The 20929-nt window shown below is 40.4% G+C and overlaps 1 protein-coding gene across 1 annotated transcript; it reads left to right on the top strand.

The window, feature by feature from the left end:
- Positions 1-8195: 8195 nt before the first annotated feature.
- On the top strand, positions 8196-20605 carry rgma (repulsive guidance molecule BMP co-receptor a). Its single transcript, XM_063903784.1, has 4 exons — positions 8196-8679; positions 12730-12845; positions 15268-15785; positions 17605-20605. The coding sequence occupies exons 1-4, from the start codon at positions 8666-8668 to the stop codon at positions 18304-18306; spliced, it is 1350 nt and encodes a 449-aa protein (XP_063759854.1). The 5' UTR covers positions 8196-8665; the 3' UTR covers positions 18307-20605.
- Positions 20606-20929: the final 324 nt, after the last annotated feature.

Below are 20929 nucleotides of genomic sequence, written 5' to 3'. Positions count from 1 at the left end.
TACAAGGTGGCAACAAATCGTGGCAACATCGCGGTAAAGCCTCTCCATCACTCAGTTACATTTGATCACCAACATAATGAATTGAGCTTGATAAAAAGGAGCATCATACTTTCTGGTTGGTTCTCTTTACGTTCACACAGTTAACACAACAAAAGCTACAGTGCCAGTGGTGGGATGAGTTTTGTAATCAGACTTTCAATACATCAAAATAGCCCAGGGTGGGTCATCGGTGTTTCTGTGTTGCTGAACAGTGTAAGAAAAAGCTGTAACCAATATATCAAGATTAAAGGTTTATCAAAAGCAAAAGACACTGCCGAGTTGGGGAAGCTAATCGCAGCAGCAAGATTTTCCCTCTCAATTTAAATGCTGAAAGTAACGCACCAGGAGGTATTCCCCGGTATTCAGTGCAGTGTGTTGCACAATGACACCCTGTGTTTTTTTTCTTCTTTTGCCTAAGGCTTCCTCAACATGAACCCCCCGTTGTGCCAATTCATTGGTCTCATTTAAACGAATAAGGAAGCCAGCGTTTTGCACCACAGTGTTATTGTCAGAGTAAAAAGGGCCCTGAGGCTGTGGAAACCAGTTATACTTGGACGGGTCTTGTGCACCTCCAGGTGTGGTTTTATATTCAGAGGAAACAGGAAGGCCAGGTACTTTTTTGCGTTGAAGGAATGTAGTCTCATCTGTCACCAACCTCTCACTTCTCTGCTGCTCGTTTGTTCAGTTTGTGGCAACTTGAACACCTCGCTACCTTTGAAAGCACAAAATGTTATTTCCTGCTGGTCATATAGTTTGTTAACACAACAGACATATAAAATATGTCAATGAAAAGTAAGGTTGTTTTAGCCAGTGCACAAAAAGCTCACAAATACAAAGAGCTATTTCCATACTCTTCTCTGGTTCGCTCACACCTGCAGTGAAGTTGAAGTGGCAGCTCAAGCTTCTCTCAGGGTGCTGGACATATTAGCCATGTGGATAGTTGGATGTTCCAGCTGAGTTACAGGAGGTATCAGCAAACTTTGGCCCTGCCTCTAGCAATGAACTGTCCACTGTGGCTTCAGGGGACATTTTGGAAACTGTGCAATTTTATATTTTAAAAGAAATCCATTAAATTGAAAATGTTTCCTGCTAGTGAGCCCAAAAAAAAAGGTATTGTAGTGTGTACTGCTTTATTTAAGTAGTGTGCCTTTAACCGATGGTGCTGGGGCTGTGATATCACAGTTTCCTGACATGGATATACTCTGTTACTGTAGCTACATGCCTTTTTGGATGCTTCTTCTACCTTCAAAGCTAATTTGGCAGCTCAAAGTTTCAGTGGTTGCACAGGTCAAGAACAGTGCATGCTCAGGTTGTTTTTTTTGTACCCGCTATGGTGTTGCTCATACTACATTATATCTCACCCATCTGAAAAGCCGATTTAGTTACAGTAACTAACATGCTTTTAACTCAGATGCTTTTTTATTTCTTGTCGGCCAAAGGTTTTGGTGATTTACTTGCCCTGACAGTTACAGTGTGTCTGTCAGAACACGTGAGAGCTTTTCATAAAAGGCAACCTATTTTACCTAATGTGTCATTTGTCATCATTAGGTTTTCATCAACCAAAGGTATGTTTCTTTCTTGGTTTGTTTTGATTGCCACGGATGAGAGGAAATGTGGACAATGCATGGGCAAGTAGAGGCATACAGACTGATCGCACTTTACCTAGAGACATGAAAACCAACATCCACGTTTGCACTTATCCCTACAAAGTGAAACTTAACGGCCACATGACAAGGGGAGGTTGTAAATCATTTTCTTATAGTATTTCAGTTGTATAACCCAATGGTGGCACCATATCTGAATATAGCTTTTAACCACCAAGTAAATTTAAATCACGACTTCAAACTCTATGCAATTTTAGTGAACAGATTATGGATTACAAATTATACAGTTGTCGAGACATATTAGGATGAGGTTAAATGTGGCGACTCCGACTCTTACTTTAATTAAAGTAACTGGTGAGAGGACCGGCCTGCATGTTGAGACAGAGGAGATAAAGTCAACGTGGCCTGGAGGCAACTATGACTCACTGATGTTATTTTGGCTCTGGAATTGGGATTTTTTTTCTTGGGGGGGGGGCCTCGAGTCTCCTCCTGTTTCACAACTTTTCAGGCAATCCACTCTGTGTGAAGCGCTCGCCATGAAGGGCCGTCAGTAAAACATCAACAGCCTCAATCGCCATTCCACTGTTGGTCAAACACCTGACCAAACACCAGACACCATCACAACCACGGGGGCAGGGCAACACTGTGGAGCTCTAAAACCATTCAACTCACGGTTAATTAACCTCATTGCATATTAAGCACAATCTTCGACCTAAGGCATAACAAATCAAACCTTTATAGCTTGTTCAGCAACAAGGTTTTTCTTTCCCACCCTCTTAACGGGTCTGAGTCAATTAACCTGCTTCTGTTGCAACAGCCAAGACGGAGAAATTACAGTATAATTTTACAAATTATGATCAATAAAGCATCATTTAGCCCTCGGGGGGGAGAAGGCCCACTGTCTCTGAGGGCTGGGGATATCTGTAAGTCTTTCTCCTGTAATTAGACATCTGTGAGCTCTGCAATTAATCTGAACCCAAAGCGCTGACATTTCCACAGCTCATTAATGAACAACCGCACACTTTACAAAGATGGAGTGGACTACAAGGCTGCACAGGGATATGAACATGGATGACATTTAGTGGTGCTGCGGCCCTGCTGTCTTCAGTATACAGAGGCATTCCTGCATGTTTGGTAGCATCTAACAGGAAATAGCTCCTCTTTGTCCTGCTGAGCAGATAGCATGCATCTTAATGAGTTTCAGATTCAACTGTTCTTTCAGTCACCACTGCGTTCCACTCTCCAACACTTTTAAGGAGACTATAAATATTTCAGCATGGAAATGATCTTTTTCTAGGGCCCTAGAATTGCAAATTCCCTCGCTCGCTGGGGACACAATTACACTGCTGCAAGGATTGTTTTATAATTTTAAAATCGAGCAACCGACCCATAATTATCACTTGAATCTAAAATATTGCAAATTCATTTACATTACTGTACAGATATAGGAAGAAACTAGTCCAAAAGTTTTACATGCAATGATGGTCATGTTTGTGTTAAATTTCGAAAGGAATTGTTGTGTTAAATGCGAGACAGAGAGAGTTGTGTGATAAGTAGGAGCAGCAATCCTGGCTTGAGAACTTTAAAGTCATTGTGTGTGGTCAAAGTAATAAAGAGAGAGAGAGATCTAGAAGCAGCCGGGGCTCAAGGTGAACAATGAAAAACTTGCAAGCCAACATTGACATAATGCTGAAGATTTACCGACTAGACTGGCTAGGAATTTGTTTCAGATGGAGTATTATTGGATTTCAGCATTGTGATGTTTTCTAAAAGAAAATGTAGGTTTATGCATGTGATAAACGTTCAGGCAAAAGCAAACACTACATGCACTCGGTTCCCCGTGCAGCTTAAAAAGAATCGGTCTGATTCCTGTTTCTCACCATCAGCAGAGCATGAAAGCTGTAAACTGAATTTGGGGCAGCAGATAATTTGCTGGCACCTGCAAAAACTTGAGCTTTTCTCTACAGCTATTGTGACAAGATGGGACAAAGGGAAGGGCAGGATGTAGCCCCTGCAGCTGTGCATACAGGACAACACTGCAAAACTCTAGTAAAGTTCAACAACCTAGACATAAAAGAGCCGTGAAGAATTCGGGCCGGCTGACATTGGCAGCGTTCACAAAATGCACAAAATACAATTAGCAGGGCTGAGACTGTGAATCCGCTTGTTGTGTTCTCGTATTTCTGGCAGTGTTATCATTGCCCTGCATTTACGCAGGTCAAGGATAACCACAGTTTAGATGAAGGGGACGCTACAAAGAATTTTCAGCTCGAGGAGCATGCTTAAATGAGTAATGCTAATACAGCATCGACAGTGAAGAATAAAAATATGGTTTCTGAATAGGAGGACATATCTCCATTGTCTGTGTAAAATACAAAACAACAAACATGCAATGATTGTTTTTTTGTGACAGTAAAGACAAATAAGGCATAATGCCAACTTATTATTTCTAAGACTGATTAACTCTAAATTAAATTGCCAGAAAAGCATTTCACAGTGTGCAGAGAAAAGCATTATCTAATTTCATATTCATAAACTGGATATTTAGATAGTCCTTCAATTTCGGCACAAAATTCCACAAGCAGGAAATTAAAAAGGCAGGTGTTTTATTGAGATAAGCCTCAGTTTCCTGCATTTATGGCATCTTGCATACTAATGGAGTCATGGCGGCACACCAACGTCATGTGTGTTTTTTAAAAACCTGTCAAGTGCAAAATTGTGATGATCATTCAGGGTCTAAAGCAGATATTCATTCCCTTATGGTGCTCCCTAAAATGTGGCTTGGAGTGTTGTGTCGTTCACTCAGACCCGTTATGTTTAGCAGCGGAGCTAATTATTTGTCTTGCCGTACGTACACACTCTGTCTAGTTCGGTCCATGTCTGGAATTAAACAATGTGCATAATTCTCCCTGGATTGTAGACTGGCTTTAGACAAAAAGGAGAAACTCTTCTTCCCCCGCTTAAATGGGAGACGAGAATCTGTAATGAGGGTTTTCACATTCAAGCCCATTCCTCTGTGTGCACGAACAGGCCAATTTGCAGGCATTCATATTGTTACGGACTGTGGTAGTAATTCCACACAGTGTCTGTGCTCCACATATCACCTCCTAATAGATTTTTTTGAATTCATGCTCACACCTTATTACCAAAGACGGTGCTGCTGGATGCACTACCCCCTATTTTTAAATGTCAATCATGTACATGAACCATACATCTTTGTCCATTTGTATTTTTACCAAGGGACTCTTGCTGGTGAACCGTTTTTTTCTCATTTAACAGCCTTTAAACCTTGGAGGGAGCAGGTCGATTTAAACACTAAAGAGTCTTTGTCATATTTGATACACTCGTTGTGTTCTACAAGACGTCTCAGTTATAATACTAAGCCAGCAATAGAATAGTCCACACTGAAGAATATGCATTTAGTGTATGTGTAACTTATACATAAATTGATACCATTTCACACAGACCAGGTTTCATGATGAGTGGAGAATACAATAATAGGCCTGTGTCATTTAAAAAAGAAGTCATCCGTAGACTTGAATTTGCTGCAGCATGGCGCGGACCTCTATAGAAGTTTCTCTGTAAGATTCGCTCTATTTAAATGCAAATATATAGGAAGTCTATCAGTAATCAGTAGTGTTGGAAATGACCTAAAATACCCAAAATATAGGTTTATTTTAAGACAGTATTTTAGCCATCTGCTGTTAACCTCGCGTTAGCCTTATACTTGTTTCTGTAATATAATATATAAATCATGGAATCAGTGATGTGTCCTTGGGTATCAGTATCGGAGCCTTATTGAGGCTAATTTCAAATCATCTTTGTCTTTTGATGAGAAGTTGGTGAGGAGGTTTTCTAATTGCTGTCCAATGTGTGAGAATGTGTTTTTCATTTATTTGTGTTGTCTGTATTTGCCTTGCATTGAGGTCTAAGGGCACCAGGTAGAACTGTTCTTCTGATCAATTACACACAAGTACATAAGCCACAGTGTGCTATGGAAAAGTTACTAAAGTGTATAAATGGTAAGAATGTATTGCATAACATGAAATGTCCCTCTAGAGCTAAATGACTGATTTGGTTCTTTTAGGCTTATAAGTATAAGTATAAAGAAAACTAATTGAGAATCTGATTTCGGAAGCCTGATTGGAATATTGAATGTAAACAGGACCTCATAATACAGGGGTTATGATAAAGAAAATTAGCTGATGTAAGATGAAATCACTTGAATGGTTAATTAACAAAATAATTACTGTTATCCATGTATGAATGAATCTTTTCATCTCTATCAAAGGTTACATGAATGGAATTCCATGTGACAAGTGAAACTATTTTTTAAGTGTTGTAAAGTTACCAGAGTAGAACAAAATATTTCTTTCAGGTGACACGATGATCGCAGGAGGATGTGTCTGCATAATCTCCGGTCTGTCTAAAACACAATGCAGTGTGACACCTCAGGGGAAAAAAGGCTCAACGCACCATGACAAGCTAATTGTTATGCTGTGGGAGTTCAAACGGCAACGGGAAGGTCAGCAAGAGCACACAATGTTTACTAATCTATGTCTCACTCAGAAATACTGCAATCGCTGGCTAGTTTCTCGCATGTCTAGTCATCCACCCCAAACATCTGGTCAGCGGTTGAGAGACATTTCTTATACGCACAATCATTTTCTAGCACGAAAACCTACAATTATCTGGACTGAGATACAAAGCTTTGAGAAAAGAAAAATAAGACACTAAAACTGAATGTGTTTTCAGTAGGCTGGATTTATGATTAACTGGTGATCAGCATCTGAAATTATTATCTATTTACAAGAAGACAACAGTGAAGGTTTAATCCTACAGTGGGAAAGTACAGCATGTGATGATCTGAAAGAAAAAAGAAGAAAAAAAAAAATCACCAGAAAATGAAGCAAGAATGTATTTGCAGTTTGTGGTTTATGATGAATCATGTTGCAGAAACCATGCAGCAACTTTACATTACTCTGGATCAGGAATCTTTGAGTAAAATCTATCAGTAAGCTAGTTTTCTAGATATATATTCTTTCTATATCAAAAGGTTTCAAAGACGCCAGCTTGTAAGCTTTATACATTGGTCTCCCAAGAATTCTCTGCTGATTTGTGTTATGTTTCTTCCTCTATTTTTTTGTTTTATTTTCTGAAGCAGCCTGAGTTTAACATATTTTCATAATAGACTACATAACAGGCTACTAAAGAAAATCACAAACAGCCCCAAGGGCAGGCATTACCGAATGCTTCTTTAATTTCAGCCTGTAATGGTTACATGGCTGACTATAAATGATTTGTTCTGTCAAATGCAGTGGTAGACACTGAACCACAACACAAAAAAACAGTGTTTTTTATAATCCAGTGATATGTAAAGCATACCTGTTGGGTTAACTCGCCATAATACCTCAGCGAGGCAGCAAGTACACCAGCTGTGTTTGAGATGGGGCCGGAATCCGGCACCTCTAAAACCATTCTTTTCACACCGGGGCGTCACTCTTTCATGTTCTTATGTTACATCAATGCAAAATATGCTGCCTCTCAGTGGCCATCTGGAGAGGGCAGGTCTGGGCTGTGATAGTAAACGAGCGGATTACAGGGGTCAGATTCTTGCTGGATGCACAAAGGCATGATGTAATGTGACAGCTCTGTCCGGTAGCTGCATGTAAAAAACGTGTACGAGTCCAGTGTTAATCGAAGGTGAAATCACAGCAGTGTTAACTATGAGCTCTACATTATTGCATGATTCTGCATGTTCAGTACCCGCCTGACAGGCAGTGAGAACACCTCATTGGTCATTGTGGTGTTTCAGTCAGAAAAATCTCTCCCCTCCCTGGTGTGATGGATTTTCCTGATCAGAGAGAAAAAGGGAGCAGAGAGAACCAGTTATGTTGTACCATGGAGTGGAGGTTGGAAAAGTTGAAGAGGAAAGGAAAGAGGGGGTTGTGGTGGTATTTTCCTGCTTGCAGTCTGATCCTAAAACACAGGTGCAGCCCCCATGCAGCCCTCTCTGCCTTTGAGCATAACCCCCCCCCCCCTCCCTGCTGCAAAGCGTTTGTCCACCTGATCCTCCATTAAATCCTGATTATTATGGATTTATCTTTTTTCAACCAGTAATTTGGAGAGATGAGGTTGTGCTAAAGGTTATCTGTCCATTTAGCATGAATGTGTAAAACGAATTGCTGTATAAATTAGTTTTAAACTCTTGTGTGTGTTATCAAAGGTGTAGAAAATGTGTATCTTCATCTTGCAGAAGGACAAGCCAACATTCTGTAATAAGGCATAAGGCAGAAAATCAAGAAAGTGACCTGTGAAGCTGACATGGCATGGGTTTAGTTTCATTTGCTTTTGACAGAAAAAAATCACAACTCTCAAGTCAATATTTAGACTGCAATATGTTGACTACTATCTCCCAAAGAGAGAACAACTAGCTGGAAAACATGGGGGGGGGGGGGGGGTTGCAGCTGAGATTTGGGGCTCCCAGTGGCGTCATGCAGAGCCGATCATTGTCTCTCTCACACTTTCTAACTAGCCGTTTCACAACATCCAGACAGCGAGCCGTACGCAGCAGCAGCAGCAGCAGCAGCTTTGCCCTCAGGGCTTTTCTCCCCGACGTCGACCATAACTAACAATTTGGATTCACCGCGCGGATGAGGGCAATTACTGGACTTAATCTATCATAATGTCTGCTTGCCGATCGACCGCTAGTCAAATGAGTTTAGCAATGACTGCAGAGATCTGAGTCCACCCCGGGTGCGAGAAGTGGCTGTTTAAATGAATCCCAACTCGCAAGAAGAAAAGCACTTTCATTTCAGCAAGAAGCACATCGGTGGACATCATGCACAGATGGGATTTAACACTCAGAAAGCCACTGAGTGCGTTTGATTTCGGATTACAGTGACACACAGTACGAGGTTTATTTTTAAAGAAAAGGGGGAGATTTTTTAGGAGTGTGCTTCCACTCGCTCCTGTTCGCTATCCTCCGGATTCCTGCAGGACTCCAGAGTCGCGAAGAGCCCATGCAGTCGCCAAGGTTGGTTTGGAAACTCATGTAGAATTTTAAACATTATCTGAGTTCTTGTTTGCGCAGTGGTTTTGTCAGTTTTTGTTCGCTTGCTGGGGTTTTAAACTGTATCTATATGTCCTTAAATAGGTCTACTTTACTACCAGATGTGCAGCCAGGAGAGCTGGGTTTCTGCAATATTGAACATTTGATCCGTTTGCTGGTGTCAGTCAAATGTGCATAAACAATGTATTCACTTTACGATATTAAAGGATGCAACACTATTTAATTTACCATATTTTTATACCGAAATACAGTTGAGGCTATACTTGCATGTATCTGACATGGAGTATAAAAGATGATCTTCTTTAGAGCAGTGCAACAGGACACATGCGCCTGCTGGCTGCAGATTTAAGCTACACCTTTCAAATCCTAATTGCATGACAGCATGTAATTAGACCAATAACCGAGCTGTCCATAAAGCTCAAATTTAATGACAGGTTTGGTTGTCCTCATAATGCCATGTGCGTTTGTGTCATGATTTGAGGTTTCATATCAGAGCTCCTTACAAGCGCCATCTGTTGGAAAAGAGGCTCAGTCCTCAGTGACCGTCCACACAGATGCAATACAAGTCTGTCATATTGCACATCATTTACCATGGAATAAGAGATTAATATTACTTCATTACACCACATGTTAAGTATGAAAATGTGAAAACTGTCTGACGTTTGGCAAGTAATAGAGATTTAAAGGAGCACACCATTAAACGTCATTCGATTACCTGCTGGATTTATGATTATACAATGTTTGTCATAGAGATTTAAAACCATATAGGTAAACTCACTTGATTTAAAAGCAATCTATATTTTGATTGGTTGGTCACTAACTATTATCCAAAGGACAAAATAGAGCTGATGGCATGACTGACACTTGATGAGCAAAGCCTATTGAAGAGATGAGGTCTAACCTAATTTTGATGGTGGCGTAATCAGTCTAATTAAATTAGCCTTTGTAATGACTATTTGGGCTGCATCTTATCTCTCTGTTAATTCTGTAATAACTTTATAAAACGTCAGAAAATTGTCAAAATGGCCGTCACATGTCAGAGCTCAAGGTGATGTCTTCAAATGGCTTCCTTTGTACAACAAACCACTCCTAATCTGTAGACGTTTGATTCCATAAGGACTTGGCCTGGGAACTGGAAGGTCACCATTTCAAGTCCCCGAAAGACCAAGTGCTACCGAGGTGTCCCTGAGCAAGGCACCGTTCACTACACTGCTCCATGGACGCCGTACATAATGGCAGCCCACTGCTCCTAACACTAGGATGGGTCAAATGCAGAGACCTTGTAAATTTCTCCCTCTGTGGGACGAATAAAGGCATTCTGATTCTATTCTGATGAGCTAATATATAAGACAAAGAAACACAGTGAATCCTTGCATCTGAGAGGCTGCACCGGAGAATGTTTGGCCTTTATGCTAAATAAATTACTTTTTCGATGCTATTGATTATCCAAACGGTGACTAAGAATTTGTTGTCGATTGGAAAAAATCAATTAACCAAATTACAGTTGAAATCCTAATAAGAATCCTATTTTTAAACAAGGAAGAAATATCCTAACCAAAGAAATGGTTCATGGACTTCTAAATAAGTAATTGTCCTTTGACATAAAAATGTAAGATATCTCTTCGTGTCCATTATTTAAGACGAAAGCTTACTTTCAACCGAAATGCATGCAAATTAACTTTGGATGACGAATGACTTAATAAAAAAGACAATTCATAAACAGCTAATTGGCCAAAGATGCTTTTGTCAACTGAGATAATAACACAGTAAAATAACTGACAATAATATGAAGGTGGTCATAAAAACCCATGATAGTAAATAATATTCACCTTCATGCACCTTCGTCTGTAAGCTCGCTGCAACAGGTCTCAAATGTTCAATCTGCACCAATATGTTTAAGATAAGATATACACACAAGGATTTTGAGCTTTTTAGGCGTCTAAGATGTAAATCAATCACAAGATATCTGCATCAAAAGCCTTAGATACAAAGCCCCTATAATGTCATTCCTTGTTTGGTTCTTTATCCAATGTTGCTACTAAACACCAAAAATATTTAACAGTTCATCAAAACATATCACAGAGCAGCTTATGCCTTACAGCTGCAGTCATTCATTTCAGATGGGAATGTTAGGTATAGAGTGGGAAATGAGACTTTCCGGGGGCCACCCTTGTTGAAAACATGTGTAGGCTCAGACCTCATTGTACATGAGCCTATCCATTATCCACGAAAGGGACAGCATTCACAAAGACATTCAGCGCACTGTGGAAAAATACTGTACAGCCAGCCATCTTTCTGATAGAATGTTGCTTTAAATCGCAGTCAAAGTCAGAAGTGATGTGTCATTTGTACAACCTCAATGGAGGTTGTAATATGCATTTAAGAGTAGTAGATCACCTGCTGTACGGACCAGTAGGGGAAATGTTCTCTAATCCTTTAAGCCAACATGTCAAAACTACTATCTTACAAATCCTGCATTTTTATCAAAAGACAAATCACTCCTAGAAGTCCCTTTCTCATTGTACCTGCGAACATGTGCTTTTGCATCGGCTTTGATAACTTCATGTACTGATGTGACGTTTAACTACAGCATTGTGGTATGGTTTGCAAGTTAAATAGTTACATGTTGCTGGGTTAATGGAAACTACTGCCATCAGTGAAAAGTGAAGCGCTATAGATTTTTTTGAGAACACACAGATGATTTTTTTTCTGAATTTCACAACCTGAGAATGAGTTTCATATTATATAATTACTGGCATATAATATTTCACAGTGGTTTTCAGAATGTTAATGCTAATGTTCTTTACCTTTTTCCTGTGATACTTAAAAGATGGTTCTACCTTGTCAAACGTCAGGGTTTCATGCTTTACTTTGTCATAATAGTAAACTAAATATATAGGTTTTGGCCTCTTGGCTTGATTAAATAACCAATTCTAAAATGTTAGTTTTGGCTTTCGTAAACGTTGATTGTCTCTCATTTTATAGACAATTATTTTGTCTATATAATGTGACAAATATAAAAAATTGAACAGATATCAAAAATAATTGCTAGTTGCAGGCAGCCCTTGTAATATTACATAAAACAGCTTGTTCAAATTTCAGACATGATGTGGACACTTGGTAAAATATTCAAACTCGAGAGTGCATATGTGTAGTTCCCCATTTTATCAAATTGTAATGTTCTGGAGCAACATTTTGTGTACATTTTCCAACATTCAGTATGTGGCATCTTTAGAAACATTGGGTCCTCCACTAGAACCTAAATACACTTCTTTGGCTCCACTGGGTGAGTTTGATTGACCTACAGTGGTTGGTATGAGGGTTTGAAGAGGTTAGCTTTGCTTGTAGCAAAATATAACTGCTGTAATAATAATAAGTTTGAACCTTTTTTTAGGGTCCTTTATTTATACAAGGCTAGGTATGCTAATATGAAGGGTAGAAGCACATTATTAACAGCTCTTTAGGAATAAACGTGGTGTTGTTTTATATTGTTGGTAGCTTACCTCCTGTTTACATGCTTACTGGGGGGGATGCCACTGTTTTTCTCTCGAGGTTTTTGCTTGACAGAGTGGTTATTGTTGTGATCTTAGCCGCAAATCAAGCCCTTCTCACGCGGCGTTATGCACTACTACTTTGTGGGCCGCGAAGACTCGGTTGTCGTCGAACAAGTCTGCACATTGAGTTGAAATTTGAAACTTGGAGAGGGGGTTTAAGGGCAGAACAGGCGGCTGTGATTGGCTCAGTGTGTTCGCTGGCCAGCAGAGGCTGCACCTTCTCGACACTCCCCTAAAAGGAAGACGGATTGCCCGGCTGCTCTCAGCGGTTTGTCCTGCACTGCGAGTTAGCTAGCGTACCCGGCTGTAGTAAAAAGGTTAACAGAACAACAACCACAACTTCTTAGCATAGTAATGAGAAGACGGGACCGACTTCAGGGCTCTTTTATGGACTTTCCTATGTGTTTTCACGGCGGCTCTAACTCTTCTCCTCTGTCCTTCCTTCATCGGGTTTGACCAGGGAGAGGAGTGAAGTGCGACCCCGAGCTGGATGGATGGTTATGGGGAAAAGAGGAAGACCCTCGGCGCTTGACGTGTGCAGAGTCCTCGCGGTGTTTCTCTCACTATTCCCGTCCGGTAAGATGCCCCTTTTTATACTTTTGAATTTGAAAAGTGAAAGTTTTTTTAAAATGCCAACACGTTTTCATCATACACTGAATATAAATGTTTTCACTGATAAGCTTTACCTAATAATATGACTTCTTTAACGTTATTATCGAAGCTCTCTTTGTTTATCTACTTTCTCAACTGAGGCTGCAAAGTTGCTTGGTAAGGTCACAATTTATGAGCCGATATGTATACCAAGGGGAAAGTAGAGTTACAGTGGTGGAAAAAGCACTCAGATTGTTTACCTGCGTAAAAGTAAACTAATACAATTTCAGGTAAAAGTACTGCATGGAGAATGGTACTAGAGTAAAAGTATTTAAGTATTAGGAAATGTACTTAAAGTATCAGGATCAAATGTACAATTTGATTACAAAATAATTGTTTAAAATATATATTTTAAATTATTTTAAAGCAACTTGTTAACAACATTGCTGCCAATTAATCTCCTTTTAATCCACTCATGGTTTTAGTTTCTTAAATATAATGTTGGATAGTTTGATTTATACCAAATAAGGTTTGGTATTGTGTGTTAAAATGATATGTCAAATACATTTAGGGGAGTAAAATGTACATATTCTTCCAAAATGTAGTACAGTATAAGTATAAAGAGTTATAAAATGAAAATACTTAAGTAAAGTATTTGAGTAGATGTACTTAGTTACTTTCCACAACTGGTAACATTGTGCACTTAAAAATTGAGCTGTTTCTGCTGAAGCTTGCATTTAAAGTAAAAACTGCTAAAAATGTATAATTCACCGCAGCAAATTAGTTGGTTGGTTACAAAAATCTACAAGATTGCACATATTTAGGGCAAATTGCTTACGTGCAAATGTCTAGAAAAGGTTGAAAGTTAGGAAAATATTACAACATGCTTGAAAGGGAACAAGCATGTTGTTACAGCACTACATTTGACTAGTTTGAGAAGCCTAGTCGTAATTGGGATTTTATTAAAGGAAGACAAAACAAAGTGAGGGGTATTTTTGTGGCTGCTGTAGCCCTCAACCCCTGGTTTTGTTTGGGGGATGGTGCATGCCTCAGTATTTCACATAGTTCCTTGAAAGTATCTTTAACTTAGGTAGTTTTTCAAGGAAGGACTTTCATTTAAAGTTGTTCATTCACCCACGAAACGTAAAAAAAAAAGGAAAAAGGATTTGAAGAGAGTCGAATTACGCTTAAATGTTCCTACTGAACTGTTTCAAGTCCACCCTTACAGCTATTTAAAAAAGAAATGGAAAAGGTATAGTGAACTGCTGCAATGGCAGTGTGATATCATATTAGACATCCCCATTGTTTTAAATTGACTTAATATACTTATCATTTTAAACTGGGATCATTGCAGTGGGTTACTTTCTGCACTTTCAAACCTCATTCAGCTCACCTTGCATGTGTGCAAATCCCTTATCAGTTTTCCTCTAAAGTCACTTGCCGTCAAACAACAAGGTGATAATGCACTGATAGCTGAGATCAAGATTAGTTTATTGCCATCTATGAAATGGGTGGTAAATGGAGAGGTGATATGGGGGTTTTAGAGGGCTGCGGTGAAGCTTTCAGGAGGGATATTGTTTAAAGTGTGACTTCAAAGTGTTGATAAGGCTCCCCCCTTGAGACACTGGGTAAAACTTCTCACTTCCCATTTAAATAAACGCTTTATTAGTCAAAGGTAATACTATGCAAACATGGGGTGGCAACAGGACATCCTGAAACATGTTTGAAGAACATTTGTGTTAAGAAGAGGCCGGACGTGGATATAAAGCGGGAGACAACAATCTAAGGTCAACTAGCATTATTATCACTAAAGGTGTAGATTAATGATCAAAAGGCATTTTTTTATGTTACATGAACCAAAAGGGTGTGAAAGGTCAGGGTGTGAAAGGTCAGTGCACTTCTCTACAATGACCAGCTAAGTTATCCAATATCCTGGTTTACCTAAGGGAGTACAGTCCTGTGTTTTGTTCACTATTTTTGCAAAAATGGTTTTGTTTATTTGTTTGTGTGTGTGTTTCATGCTGTGAACATGCATAGATTTGTGTAGCTATAGATATTAATTATCCTTTTGTCAAGGTGTACCATCAAAACTCAGCAGCAACATATAATTATGCTTATGCTTTTTAGTCTCTCTAGCATTAAAGCTTTTTTTTTAAACATGCTAACTAGTTAATGGCAAAATAATTGCTGCATTTGTTATTGCTATTGTAGTATTTAAGGAAAGTAAGACTTCATTTGGCATTCTTGATCGTCTGATTCCTTTATTTTAGCTTTAGTATTATTTATATCTGTTACTGAACTACCATCAATCACAGATTACTATTAATAGGTTTTTTTGTGAAACTCTCTGGTTTTTCCATCTGGTTTGCTTCTTGTGTTTAAACCGTGTCTTGTTCCCCCCTGGCAGTGAGCCTGCAGTGTAAGATCCTGAAGTGTAACTCAGAATTTTGGGCCTCCACCTCGAACTCTGGTCCCGAGGAGGAGTTTTGCACTGCGCTGCGAGCGTACAACAGCTGTGTACGGCGGACTGCACGAACCTGCAGGGGGGACTTGGCCTACCACTCTGCCCAGCATGGCATAGAGGATCTAATGAGCCAACACAACTGCTCCAGGGAGGGGCCAACATCCCAACCACGTTCACGCACCCCAGTTCCTCCTCCAGCCCTGCCGCTCCCACCTGACAGCCAGGAGCGCTCTGACGGCCCAGAAGTGTGCCACTATGAACGCAGTCTTCCCCGCAACACAGCTCCTCCCAATTACACCCACTGTGGCTTCTTTGGAGACCCGCATCTCCGAACATTTGGGGACGACTTCCAGACCTGTAAAGTGGAAGGAGCCTGGCCTCTCATCCACAACAAATACCTGTCAGTCCAGGTGACCAACACTCCTGTGGTACCGGGGTCTATGGCCACTGCCACAAGCAAGGTGGGGATCCTTTCTTATCGTCATGAAAGCATGTCATTTATAAATAAAAAATGCCCAACATTTGCTAGTCATGCTTGTCAAATTCCATCCATTCTATAATATTTATAATATAATATAATATTTCTTGACATTTTCCAGGCTAAGGAATGGTTTAAATGATCATCTATAATTGAGGTTATTACTTGGTGCATTGATTTACCATGTTAGTTTGGAAACCTGTAGCCGTTTGTGTTTTTGTTTGTGCTCGTCTCTTCTTTCATGTGGTCTGTTTGACAAAGAAGCAGCTCTCACAAACTGTGGACTCTGGTTAGTGTTTGGATGAGATCCATAATGACAGATAAAGAAGCCAAACCCAGCTCAATTGCGAAGATCTTGATAAGCTTTATAAATGATATGTTAGTATTATAACAGCAGTTCTGCGTCAGATGTTAACATGAGGCTCCATTTTCACTTTTCACAGTAGACCGCTCAGGCTGATGCTTGGCCTACTTACAGTGAAGTCTACACACAGAGCACAGTACAGTAAGACGTGTTGTGTCTGCACAGGACTTTAGATATGGTCTCTACATTATGGAATATTTTCCTCAGCAGTGCATTCTTCATTATTGTTGTTTTGTTTAATGGTTCATTGGTTAGTTTGGATTGCTGTCCCTGAAATACCTTTTAAGTAGAACTTGAGTTAAAAAAACAAAGAAGTATTTATATTTGGCAAGTTCGCTTAGAGTTGTTCCAGATTTGGCAACGTTTTGACAGCAATGATCGTAGACCTCAGCCTCTTTGCAGAGCATCATACCTTACGTTTTAAGACTGAGTATAAAAGGACTTTGTCCTTAATCACATTTGTAGAAAGTATAATTTTCTGCAATCAAGGCTTCTTAATGATACTCTTTTAGGCATTTGTGGGGTTGTGAGCTTTTAAAGTAATGACATTTTTATACTGCTGTTCTTGGAAGCAAATTAGACGTCTTTTTTAAAGATCTTGATTCTGAACAAAGGGAAAACAAGGCAGCAGCCAATGCCACCTGTGCAAACAAGGCACCCTCTCTAAAGGACTTGCATTAGCAGAGCTCAGAGCTGCTCAGCAAATACAACTGTCTGTTTTTTTCTACCTTTTCCTGATGAAGGGATAATAGAGGCATTTTATTTGGGATTGTTTTCATTTAAAGCCTGCGGGAAAAAAAACAGAAGTTAATAAAGGTGGGAAATGTTGGGCGAGGGTTTGCTGGGATTGAGACAGAGCTGGTGCAACCGACGAATTGTAAAGCTAATGGAGTATTTTGTAGACCCCCCCCCCCTGTTCTCTGTCAGAAGACATCAGAGACCCTAGATCGTCTGGTGTCGCTGCTCTGACAATGGCTCATGGTGTCCCGATGATACCTAGCTCTACGTAGCGTCACTGAATTAGCTGCAGAGTATATCGCTGCGTCCTGGCCCCCGCCACTCCCTGCAGCATAGTTCTGGGGTTCACAGGCAGGTTTTCAGCGCTATGAATGGATCGTCTTTGTGTCTGCAGACTGAGGCCTGATTTTACATTGCCGAGACTCATGTTTTTTGAGGGCGTTTACCTTGGCCTCCCCCATGTTGAGCCAGTGCTGAAATATGACACTTAAGTGGAGTTGTGGGGTATAGATGGTACAGATTGCACAAACTTGTTCTTAATGCAAAAGTTTAAGCAATTACATGTTTTTAAATCTACTGCAGTTAATTAGGATTCTGTATGTAGCCCTAATGACGTGGCATACTTGCATCATAAAGGCAAACGCATGTGATCATTTAAGATGAATGTTAATGACTTATCTTTTTTTCTGTCCTCCTGCAGCTGACAATCATCTTTAAAAACTTCCAGGAATGTGTGGACCAGAAGATGTACCACGCAGAGACAGATGAGCTGCCGGCTGCTTTTGCAGATGGCTCCAAGAACGGAGGGGATCGACATGGAGCGAACACTCTGCGTGTGGTGGAGAAGGTTGCCGGGCAGCACGTGGAGATTCAGGCCAGGTACATCGGCACAACTATAGTGGTGCGGCAGGTCGGCCGCTACCTGACCTTTGCTGTGCGGATGCCGGAGGAAGTTGTGAACTCTGTGGAGGAAGGAGATGACCAGGACTTGTACCTTTGTCTGCACGGCTGCCCCGCCAACCAGCGCATTGACTTCAGAAACTTCAAGGCTCGATCGGTGGAGGCCCACAGCACAAGCAGGACCCGCAGCACCGCGGCACAGGGCTTCACCTACCAGTCTGCCAAGGCCAAGTGCAAAGAGCGGCTCCCAGTGGAGGACCTGTACTTTCAGTCCTGTGTGTTTGACCTCCTCTCCTCTGGAGACATTAACTTCACAATGGCAGCCTACTACGCCTTTGAGGATGTAAAAATGCTCCACTCCAACAGCAAGAGATACCACATCTTTGAAAAGGATGCTTTCATGAATAATGCGCCACAGAGAGGCAAAGATTTTCTTTCACTCCTTCTCCTCAACGTCCTTGCTGTCATATTGTGGATTGAGTGTTGCACAGCTCATCTATAGTCCCCCCACAACAGTATCCTCATGGTGTATCTGTCAGTGAGTGCTAGAGTACCATCGCCGCGTCGCACATTGGCTCCTCTCTTCTGCTCTGGTCCTGTGATGTGACTCTGAGTCTTATTTTAGTAGTGTTGTCGTGTCTGGACTTCAGTCTAATGGCGAGACGAGGTCACCGTGCTCCCCACCTTTCATCACGTGTGTTTAGCTGCTTCATAGGACTAGTCTTTGATGAGAGCAGCGGTGAGAGAGCCCCGGCTACTCCAGAGCTCAGGATATCCACCTGGGATTAAATCCCACATTCTCACCGGGCCTGCATGTCGATGGGAAGCCGGACAAGATGATCTTTTGCAGAAAGAAGAGTTTGCTGATCCTCCCTCTCCTGATCCACTCATTGGTGCCAAGCCAGTGAAGCTCTCCGTGCCTCATGTGGCGAAGCGAGAGGACCTGACAGGGGCTTTTGTTAACCTAAGGCCAGAAGCAGCTATATGTTTGATTAGTTTCCAGCTTTGGAGAATCCTGAGCCTTTTGGAGGAAGCACTCAGCCAAAAGGATGTCAGAGCAGCGTCTCCAGTTGTCTGCTGTGGAGATTAATGGGTCATAGTGTGTGTGTGTGTGTGTGTGTGTGTGTGTGTGTGTGTGTGTGTGTGTGTGTGTGTGTGTGTGTGTGTGTGTGTGTGTGTGTGTGTGTGTGTGTGTGTGTGTGTGTGTGTGTGTGTGTGTGTGTGTGTGTGTGTGTGTGTGTGTGTGTGTGTTTATTCTGAGTCTCTGGTTAATTGTGTGTGTGTGTGTGTGTGTGTGGGTGCAGGAGCCCCTAGAAATGGCAGAACAAACCTCTATTGGGAGGACTCTTTCCCATGTCTTGCTGTTGCACCCGAAATCTCCGAAATAGAAAAGACGAGGCGCTCCACAGTCCTGTTAAAAATAGCCTCTGTTAGCCTAGTAGCAATCCCTTAAGGGGACTGATAATAATAACTATTTTCTTCTTCAGTGTCATACGGCCTTTCACTCCATTGTTTCAGCCGACATGTTGATCAGACAGTGTTTTTGTGTTTAATGTCTGTAATGTGAATGTAGCTAACATGAAAAGCAGAAGAACAACCTTAGTTAAGGGCACTCGTTTACAGAATGTAGATCAGCCAATCCAACTGAGACACCTCTTTGATAGCATTTTGTGAATTGTTTCTCCATTGGTGTGGATACTGTCAGTACTAGCTATAAAGACGTCACCTCTAGTCAATTCAGCTTTTTATGGACTACCAGTGTGCTGCTGAGCTGTAAACGATAAGCATACGTCTGTAGACGTGCTTCCATGGCTTAAGTCATTGCCAAAGAACAAGCCCTTGTGCCAACATTTTCCTTACATCTGAATTTCCATCTTTCAGTCTTAAAATTTCACATAAGAGGGATTCAGAACTGTATACAACTTGTGTTTGTGGGTGATTTGCAGTACAGTAACACTCTGTAAAAGCAGCATTAGTTTCAGTTAAAGCAGTCTCACCTTTGCTTTTCTCGTGTTTCATGATAACACTTTTAGTTGAACTTTGGCTCTCACCTGCAGTATCCGTGCATGTGTAAGTCACCTGTTACTACTCGGGCACAGTTTCACACTCATTTAACTTTTACACTGAAGTATTTGGCAGGCCTTACTACTGCTATTTGGAACATGTATTGCAAAAAAAAATCATAAAAAACAAATGATTGTAATGTTGAATCTTGTGTTAATAGCTGTAATTTGTGTTGTGAGTTTTACAGTATATGGTTCTACATGTGAAATGTGAGATTGTACATATGTTTTGTGAGTTTGAATTTGTATATTACCAGTTGTGTTTTGAATTTATCACTCCTGTTTTTGTACATCAGATGTTTTGGTGAATGTGAACCTTTTTTATTTGAAAGGGATTTTTGAAAAAGCATGAACACCACAGAACAAAATACTAGTACTTAACACAGTATACTCACTTACTGTAGTGGTTGTGGAGAGAGTGATAAAATGCTGGGTGTCATTACTTTACATAAAACATGTTTAATGCAGCCCACCTTATCTAGAAAGGGAATGTAGGAACAAGTTCTGGGGTGTTCATGTTTTTGAATCTAAAGCACTTTATGTTTTCATTTCCATTTAGCTCTTATTTTGTTTATAATTCTGTGTCAGACTTGTAATGGTAGAAAAGAGTTTTAAAAAAAGCTAAATGGGAAATGCCAGAAAGATCAAACTGTGTTTGTATGTAAGGCAAATGTGGTGCCACACGCCAGCTGTTTATAATGTAAATTATTTATTGAATAAAAGAAAATGTCTTGTTAACGAGGTGCCCTCTTGTTTCAGTGGGAGCATTTTTTCTTTAATTCACACTTGTATGTTTTAGCAACAGTCTCCAGTGTTTGACTGCCCCCTGCTGGAGAGATGTAGTGATGCATGTGAGCAAATGAAACTATTTTCGACTTAAAAACAAATAAGTCTTAGTAAGAAAAACTACTTTTTTTGTAAATATTTAAATAAGCAAAATGTTTCATTAGCAACATTTAACTGCAAGAACAATTCGATAAAGGATAATCATACCTAGCTCAGTGCATCAGCCAAAAGTGGACTGCTTCATGCATGCTACGTCCTAAGACATGAATATACAAG

This window comes from Eleginops maclovinus, chromosome 2, assembly GCF_036324505.1.
Source record: "Eleginops maclovinus isolate JMC-PN-2008 ecotype Puerto Natales chromosome 2, JC_Emac_rtc_rv5, whole genome shotgun sequence".
In the NCBI taxonomy this organism is placed as follows: Eukaryota; Metazoa; Chordata; class Actinopteri; order Perciformes; family Eleginopidae; genus Eleginops; species Eleginops maclovinus.
Note: the sequence above shows the minus strand (reverse complement) of the source record. Positions and strands in the feature narration are given on the sequence as shown.

Bases quoted from the DNA above. Each gene is read 5' to 3' on its own strand.
- rgma (XM_063903784.1), top strand. The intron at 12,846-15,267 runs GTAAGATGCCCC...CCCCCCTGGCAG, and splicing joins TCTCTCACTATTCCCGTCCG to TGAGCCTGCAGTGTAAGATC. The intron at 15,786-17,604 runs GTGGGGATCCTT...GTCCTCCTGCAG, and splicing joins TGGCCACTGCCACAAGCAAG to CTGACAATCATCTTTAAAAA.